The sequence below is a fragment of the Parasteatoda tepidariorum genome, chromosome 11, assembly GCF_982258835.1.
Source record: "Parasteatoda tepidariorum strain Cologne lab strain chromosome 11, Ptep-v5.0, whole genome shotgun sequence".
Lineage (NCBI taxonomy): Eukaryota > Metazoa > Arthropoda > Arachnida > Araneae > Theridiidae > Parasteatoda > Parasteatoda tepidariorum.
In genome coordinates, this window is record NC_141765.1 from 2,684,572 (window position 1) to 2,694,110 (window position 9,539).

Sequence of the window (9,539 nt, forward strand, 5' to 3'; positions counted from 1 at the left end):
TAACCAATATTTTCCCCACTCGTTCCGACCACCGGACCCATTTTCTAACGGTTCGTATTTACTGTTTAAAATTTATTTGAATAAGAACAGCATTCAGAAAGGATTCTGCAAGTGAAACAGGGGAAGCTTATCAAGGAAATTTTAAAAAAAAGCTTTCTGTGTATATATTTATTCTACAATTTTTAAGTTTTGCATTTTTAACATCCATTGCGAAAGATTCTTGTAATTATTTTTTGATGTATGGTAAAATATCAACGAGAAATGTTGCTATAGCTGTATGGCAAAGGTGTACCATAGCCCCTGGAAAAATGCTTCTTCATAAGATGTGGCACATCTTAGTTTTATGGCAAAAATTTGCCATATAAAAAAATGCCATAGGATATTCCTATGGGGTTTTGCCTATGGTAAAATTTTGCGATACACGTATGGCAAAATTTTGCCATACATGTATGGCAAAAATATGCCATATAAAAAAATGCCATAGGATATTCCTATGGGGTTTTGCCTATGGCAAAATTTTGCCATGCATGTAAGGCAAAATTTTGCCATACGTATATGGCAAAGTTTTACCATAGGCAAAACCCCATAGGAATATCCTATGGCATTTTTTATGGCAAACCTATGGCGAATTTTCCTAAGGGAAACTAAGCTCGAATGAAACAACGGAATAAAAATCGTTTCATAAAATTTTAAAATGAAACTTAGATCTAAAAAATAAAAAAAAATTTGAGACTAACAAACGTCTTTTCACGGAATTTATAAATACTTTCATAATTACTTGAAAAATTAAAAACTTAATTTACTTCAAAAATTAGACAGTGAAAAACGTAGACATACTTCGAGGGCTGAAGAATAGGCACTCATACTCAAGATTCACCAGATAGAAATGAGGAATACGAAACAGATTGAAAGTAGAGTTATAGATAAAAAAAATGAAAAATAAATAATATTTCATATCTTTAAGGCGAAAACGTATTTATCTTAACATTTTTAAGGCGAAAATGCTTAACACGAATTTTTGTTTAAGACGAAGAAAAGAGTTTTCCCATTAATCTGGATCGATTTTCGTAAATATGCATTTTGAGCTGTGCCCTGGTTTAAAGATTGATTACTTACTGTTAGTTCACATCACTTTGAAATTAGTTACAAACTAACTAAACACGTTAGGGGACCTTTGGCATTGTAGTGAGTGGAGCCAACCTAGATGGAAAGAGTGCCTGCTTATGGTGAAATTTTTCGTGACAGTTTTATTTGGTAGCTAGCACGTTGTTGCACGAAGCTCCTTCCATGTCTTATAGTGAAACAACGTCTACTTTAAAAAAAACTGTTTCAGCAAAAAAAGAAAAAAAAATGGAAACTGCGCTTTGACAGTTTGAAAAAAGTTTCTTCAACAAGAGTTTATTCAAAAGTTATAAACAAATATAGAATACAAAATTTGAAAGAAAAGTCAATAAACAAATTTTTTAAAGTCTAATTTAATGTGGTAAAAATATCACATTTGAAAAAATTACTATTTATCACATATCAGCCAAATTCTCACATTTGCTAAATTTAGTGCTGTTTATGCAAAATCATCGGATTTATCGCATATGTACAGAGTGGAATTTTATTATGACCTCAATATCTTGTCTAGCCACTGTCTTTGGGTTCTCTTCACATTTTCGTAGCATCTCAAACCATGCTCAAAAAGAGGATTGACTGAATCTTGATGACGGAATTTTATCCCGCAAATATTCAATGAAATTTAAATATTGCTGAAATAAAAGCAAACTCTTCATTATTTTCCTCAAAGCAATCCTTTACAGTATAACAGTTTGGTATTATTTATTATTGTTAAAAGTATTTCTCATTAATTTGATAAATAAGTAGCAATTTACAGTAAGAAAAGCAAACAAAAAATTATTAAAATTGCTTCTTACATTGAATAATCCTTGGGTAAACTAATTTCATAATTATGAGCAGACTTCTCACACGATTCTCATAATAAAAATGCCAAATGGCAAAATAAGAGGGAAAAAACAAAGATTAAAAGTCCAAACTTTCAATCACCGTCCTGACTAAACCCTTGAAACCATATTTAGTGGTTACGCCAATATTTTGAAGGTCTAAAATCCGAACCCGCCAGAAAAAATTAACAGTATCTTTATTCAGAGAGAAAACATTTTTGTGTGTCTGAATTTGAAACTTAATAGTTACTAATTAGCATATCTAAAGTTTACATCTCCCATAAAGATTAGAACTTTTCACGTGAAAATCCAATTACTAGAAATAGAATGTAAGTTCTTGTGTCAGATTACGTATCTTAAATTATCACCAGCACAAATTATCATATTTAATTTAACCTTTGAACCATTAAAGGTTTATTTCACTGCAAAAATCCCGTCATTAGAACAAAAGTTATTCAGGGTGAAATATCTTTAATTTAGTTCTCTGCACTTTATCAGCAAGTATGTTAAGATATATCTTATAAAGATCGTGCGCATGAAATGATGGCCCTAACGCATACCAGCAATACACTAGTGCTCTAATAGCTAATTTGTATTGAACTGAAAAGTGCTCATAAAATGGATCATAATTTATATTTCAGTTGAAAATAATCCTAAAGCACTTGAGGCACATTTTTGTTCAGATCTTTGAAACTCCTATCTCGACAAGTCTGTCAGACAACAATTTTTAAAGCATTGAGTTAAACTTAGGATTCTCAAACGTTGCACTAAACAAATTAACTTCAATAGAATTTTAGTGCATTGAATCTTTTTATACACTCTTTAGTGATTAGAAATAAGATGGAAAGCGCAACATATCTTTTAAGATCTATCAGTTATGAAAAAATTACATTAATGAAATCTATAAACTTTATTTAAATTCCATTTAAAAAGCGTATGCACAAAAAATAACATTTAAAAATTTTAAACTTACACATTTTTAGTCAAAACAGAGGTATTCTAAACATCTATACACTTTTTGGAACACCTAACTCTACAACAAATTTTCGAACCCAAGCATTCGCCATCATTAGTACAGGCGTTTCGAGCCATGAACCAAAAAACACAGATTCCTGGAGTGGGACACTTTTTTTTGTCGATTGGAAGCAAATTTATATCACTTTCTGTTTCATCAGTGTTGACATGAGATTCATTTATTTCATTGTTGGGGATCAAATCATTTTTAATATCTTCTATCTCACTGGATGCTGTTTCTGCGTCTAACTTATTCTGTGCTGACAGCACTAAATCGATCACACTGTCATCAATTATGTGATCTGTTAGAGAAGAATCAGAAAGATTGAAAATTTCCATAGCTACAGCGGCATTTTTTGCAACTTCAGATTGTGCCAAAAAATCTAAACCAGCTGAAACAATAGATTCAAGACCAGTTTGAGTTTCGTTTGTTGATACATTTTCAGATATAGAACTATCATCTTTTTGCAATGTTTCAGATTCATTAACTATTTGCGTAACAGAATTATCATCTTTTTGCAATGTTTTGGGTTCATTAACTAATTGCGTAACAGAACTATCATTTCTTGAAACTTCAGAATGTGCCAAAAAACCTAAACCAACAGAAGCAGTAGATTCATGGCCAGTTTGATTAAGAAGAGTTTTGTTTGCTAACGTATTTTCTGAGTCAGAACTATCATCCTTCTCTTGTAATAGTTCAGATTCATTACTTATTTTCATGATAGAACTATCATTTTTAGTGACTTCAGAATGTGCCGAAAACTCCAACCCATCCGAAATAGATTTATGAACCTTAAGAGTTTCGTTTATTAATATATTTTCAGAGTCTGAATTATCACCCTCTTTTTGTAATGTTTCCGATTCAGTAACTAATTGAATAGCAGAGCTATCTTTGGAGATAATTTCTAAGTCTCGTAAGTTAGCGTTGCTTAGATGACCAGAAACAGTTGGTTGAGAGGCATTAAGAGATTGAATGTTATTCTTTGACGGCTGTTTCAATGCTATATTTATTTTAATTTCTTTTCTAGGCAATTCTGCCGGATGATTATCGGAAACTGTTTCAAGTTGACCTTTTTCTTTCTGTGACACAGCAGAATCACTTGAAAATTTCTCATCTGAAAACGAAAGTTTAAATTTATTAAATTGAAGCACAATGTCTTAAAAATTTGTAACTTATCATGAGATTCCAAGCTGTTAAGCAACAGAATTCTAGCTTCAAAATACTTGAAACCTGGACAAGGTATCTTAAAAATCTTAGAATGGTCAAATATCTGAAGAAATACATATTGGATAGGAAGAAAAAAATATATAGTTGCCATAGCCAATAACCTATTGTGCAGCTCTAGTGCGACGTAAATAAAGTGTCCACCTCTGAATAAATAAAAAAATTCTGCAGATTTGAATTTCTGATCCCTAAAATATAGGGGGTAGCCGCAGTGTGGGAAATATGATCCATATAGTTTGGTTAGGAGGGGTCCCAAGTTTGAATCCCTTAATGTTAATTTTACTTTTAATGTTGAACCACTTAATGCGATATCAGTCTAATAGTTTGAGAAATTGAATTTCGAAAAAGTCATATTTTTAAAATTCGATTTTTCAGGAACTATTTGACCGATTTCACTCAAATTTTGTATTTTGCCCTATATAATTACATTCTTTGAAAGGGTATTGAAAATTTAATACCTTACAATCTGAAACTTTTCGACTATTATATAATAAAATAATAAAAATTTATAATTATTATAAGTAATATTTTGCAAGGAATTATCTTTGGATGAACGAATTTTATAATTTTGTACACATTTTTTTCAATTAAATTAAAACCTTAAAGTAAAATTAACATTAGAGGGTCAAACTTTGGTCCACTCTCCTGACGCAAACAATAGGACCATATTTCCAAAATTGAGGCTACTCTCTATATTTCAGGGGTCAAATCTGAATCCCTCGAAAAAAAAGGTATGTTTATTAAGAGAAGTACTTTCTCTCTATGATATGGCTGATTTGGTAACTTAAACTATCGTGTGCACTTACTGATTAGCACATTTGAGGTCACTTCCTCGAAATATTAAGTCCTAGTATGAGAAGATCCGATTATTAGATCAAGAGTTATTCAGGGTGGTCCGTTTATTTTTTTGCTCACTGCACAATAAAGATGCTTAGATTTGAAATTGTATGACTTAGAAACTATTCAACTCCTTTCCCTCAAATTTCGTTCATTTAAATTACATACTTAAAATGGTATTAATTTGTATACATTACAATTTAAAATTTCTCTGACCTTTAATAAAATAAAAAAATTACGTTATCTTTGGCAGTTTTTTTATGTTTGGAACTATAGCTATTTAAGATAATTGTATTTTTATTTTCCTCATCCTGAAGCGCCCAAACAATTGAAAAAATTTTCTTTTAGTTTCATTTTACTAACTCGATTTCGTTCAAGAGAAACAAAATTTGCAATCAAAATTTCGAATATTTTTCACTTAGCTTGAATATTTTAATTGTTGCTTTTCTTTGGAGGAAGCAAAGTTTTAATCCTTTATTAATTCCTACAAGCAAAATTTACCACCACAGAACTAAAGAAATTTTTTCAAAATCACATTTTTCAAGTGGACTGAGAAAAGGAGGAATCAATTTCATTTTTGCCTCACCTAAAACGAAAATTGTTTAGACTCTTATATTTTAGTCTTAGTTGTATTTCACCATATCTCGGAAAATTTTTTAAGTCAATTAAAAAACTTTTTTTTTCTTCATACAATTATAAATTTCATTAAGCTAAAGATAATTCCATGCAAAAGCAGATTTTTGTGAGTATTTACTATTTTTCATAACTTCATTTTATTACTTATTTTATTAATAGTCAAAAAATTTTGAATTTCATACAATTTTTTACATAATTTTAAGGAATGTATTTTTACAAGGCGAAGTGCAAAATTTGAACAAATTCGATCGAATAGTTCCTCAAAAATTGAATTTTAAAAGTAAGACTTTTTCAAAATTTGATTTCTCAGAAACTATTCGACCGATTTCGCTCATATTTCGTATTTTGCCATTTGAAATTGTATTCTTTATAAAAAAAATATGCGAAAAATTGTATACCTTATAATTTAAAATGTTTTAGACTGTTAGGCAAATATAATAATGAAAAATAATTTTACTGAAAGTTATATTTTGCATGGAATTATGAACGAATTTCATAATTGCATGCAAAAAATTTTCAATTCGCTTACAAATTTGAGATATGGCAAAATAAGTAAAATTAACATTAAAGGGTCCAAACTTTGGATCCTGACCAGTTTTTCCCAGATTGCGGCTGCCCCTATATTTTGGGAGTCAGAAATCTGAAAAAAAAAAGATATGTTTATTCAGAGAAAGTACGTTTTTGTGTCTGATTTTGTAATTTGAAACATCGCCTGCACTAATTAATATATTTCAGGTCACCCCCTTGAACCATTGAAATTGAGTTCTTGAACGATCCGATCATTAGATCAGCAGTTATAAGGGTGGTCCGTTTTTTTTTAGTTTGCGCACTGTACATAAAGTTTACGTATAGCTGGCAGAAAACATGAATCTGCCACTTCGGCTATTTATAGATTCATGATTTTAATGTTGTGCTAATAATATTGTATTCTAGAAATGTATTATTTTTTACACAGGAAGTTAGAAGTTTTTAAAAACCTTTCACAACGGTACCAATAAAATCACATATTTCCAAATTGTTACTGAGATAGAAAGTTATAGTGCCAACTAGTTCTAGAGTCAGACGAAACTTTTATTTTTAAATATTTTTATCAGTTGGAATAAGTTATGCATAGCCGTGGATTTCTGGACTTAATAAAATTAAAGAGATAATAGTTCAAATTGAAATATTGTTGAAGCAAGTAAAAATTCAAATGTGATACTTAAAAAAAAAAAAAAGCAGATTTTAGTTAATTTTGGTACAGAGTTTTTGGCAATCTCTGCTATTGATTTAAATTCAAATTATTGGCAAATAATATTTAAAATGTTATTAAAATACTTACAGGAAACAAGAGTATCAGAATTTGAATTTTCTTTGGTTTTATTTATCTCTGCAGAAATATTTGAAATTGAAGCGAAATGTGTAGTTGAACAATTCTGGTCTTTTTCGCTTGAAGAAAGCAAAGATTTTGAACAGTTTGAGTTATTTCTGTTGACACCATTTTCGACTGACAAGCTCCTTGATGATTTAGACGTGTTCGAATTTAAAACTGTGTTTTCTGTTATCTCATAAATAACAGATGACTTCAAGAGTTTATCTTTACTAATAGTTTCCAATGTCACAACTGTTTCATTGTTAAAACTAGTAGAATTTTTAATAGATGATACCTCCCTATTTGCTTCTGTCGTGGTTTTCTTCTGATCTTTATCCATTATTTGATGGTTTGAAGCTTTTTTAGTTGAATCTACTTTAGGTTTTGTTTCCGTTGATAAAGTCCGACTTGGTTTAAATTTTTTTAAAACAACACCCGCATGGTCCTCATGAATAATCAAAGCAATTATAAAAGCAAACGCTACAAATATACTTAATTTTACTTTCATCTTAAAAGTTAGTTTCATAAAGCTTTAAATCATTTCAATTTTTTGAAGCAAATTTAAACGAAACTGAACTAAGTCTACGTTGACAAAACTACGTGCAGTATTGCTTAATGTTCCCATATGTTAAACTAGTTAGAAGGACAGAAGAGGCGACAATTTTTTTTTATCTATTAGGTTTATTGGAATTACTTACATTTGCAGGCTTGTGCTCTCAATTTAGGCTTATAAACCTTTGTCAAATAGAAGGACAGATAGCATAATAAGAAGGACAGCACGAAGATACTTCCAGAGTGGGATTCGAATCCACTACCTCCACGCTTTGCACAGCATTTGGCGAGTGATGCCGCTCGTCCATGGAGGCTCCAAAGTTTTTCTTTGATTTGTTGTTGCTGTTGTTGTTCATTTACGTCGCACTAGAGCTGCACAATGGGCTCTTGGCAACGGTCTGGAAAACATCCCTGAGGATGATCCGAAGACATGCCATCGCAATTTTGATCCTCTGCAGAGGGGATGGCACCCCCACTTCGGTAGCCCGACGACCTGCACGTGAAGTCGAGCACTTTACGGTATAACAGTTTAACGAGGACCAATACCGCACACCCTCGGTTCCTACGCAGGCTGATCCAAGTGGTCATCCACCCGCACACTGAACGTAGCCAGTGATGCTTGACTTCGGTGATCTGCTGGGAACCGTGTCTTAACGATCAATCCACTGCGGGACAAGTTTTTCTTTGAAAAGATAGCAGTTTAGTACTAGGGGCCATTCCCTAGCCGACAGTTATCGTCCAACAAATACTTTGGTGCGAGGTGGTAGAGGGTTCAAATCCCGCCATTACCTTGAATTTATCCTCGTGCTGTTTTTCTACTGGACAAAAACTATATGCCGTACTTATGCAATTGATTCTGCATATATATATATATATATGTACCAACAAAATACATAGATAAATTTATGTCCAGCAGCGGGCTGATCGTTTAGACATGGTTCCCAGCAGATCATTGAGGTCAAGCATCACTGACTGCGGTCGGTATGAGGGTGGGTGACAACGTGGTTCAGTTTGCGTAGGGAACGAGAGTGTACAGCATTGGTTCTCAATAAACTGTTCTACCGTAAAGTGCTCGACTTCGCGTGTAGGTCGTCGGGCTACCGAAGCAGAGGATTAAAATTGTGATGGCATGTCTTCGGATCATCCTCAGGGATGTTTCCCACACCGTCGCCAATAGCCCATTATGCAGCTCTAGTGCGACGTAAATGAACTACAACAACAACAACATTAATAAATTTATTAACATTTTTCTGACTCTATGGAGCTTCGTAGTTAGTGGGTTCGAATCCCACTGTAACCCTAGTTGTGTCTTTGATCTGTCTTTCACTAATTTATACTATTTGTTGATCAAATTAGCCGGGATTTGTAAGCCTTTCCTTCCGTTAAGCATTCAATTTAATGTGTGTGTGAATGAATACATAAAGAAATAACACATTAATGCCCCTAATATCACATTTATACATCAATACGCAAGCATGTCTGAAAGTGTTTGTCAAAGCTAAGAACAGGATCAACAAGTTACAGAAGGAAAAAGAAAATGCATCCTAGATTCCACCGCTAATCAAACTTACGACCTCTCTGTATTTTGAATACTGCCAATATTATTTTGAAATTAGACATCCATGAACAACGACTATTGCTTTTTGCTGAAAAGGGAATGCAGAAAAACCGATTCTCATCGTAACCCTGCAAATATTTTTTCATAATTTCTTGGCGATACCTTTCTGTAATTTTTGTTGTTTTGCATCGTGTTATTAGTGTTTATAAAATTTAGACGAGGCTATTTGAGCTCACAGGCATATATATTAACATATGAATCTATAAAGATATACATAATGAATACGGAGTTTCTTTTATTTATTATTGCAAATACATAAGCAGATTGATATTTTCAGTACCAAGAGTGGACCTTTTTAAGTTAAAGAAAAAAATCTCCAGCTTAAGGATAATTTGGGGTTCCCCCTACCTACATGCTTCA

The 9,539-nt window shown here is 32.1% G+C and overlaps 1 protein-coding gene across 2 annotated transcripts; it reads right to left on the bottom strand.

The window, feature by feature from the left end:
- Positions 1–1,382: 1,382 nt before the first annotated feature.
- Positions 1,383–7,695, bottom strand: LOC107455578 (uncharacterized). Of its 2 annotated transcripts, XM_087154347.1 has the most exons (3): positions 6,980–7,695; positions 2,920–4,075; positions 1,383–1,754 (listed from the first exon to the last, which is right to left on the bottom strand). In XM_087154347.1, exons 1-2 carry the CDS (start codon positions 7,533–7,535, stop codon positions 2,946–2,948), a joined length of 1,686 nt encoding a protein of 561 aa, XP_087010473.1. In that variant the 5' UTR covers positions 7,536–7,695; the 3' UTR covers positions 1,383–1,754; positions 2,920–2,945. The 2 variants fall into 2 exon arrangements, with proteins under 2 accessions (XP_087010473.1, XP_087010472.1); XM_087154346.1 differs by lacking the exon at positions 1,383–1,754 and having other exon boundaries at positions 2,842–4,075; positions 6,980–7,676.
- Between the last annotated feature and the right edge of the window lie 1,844 nt (positions 7,696–9,539).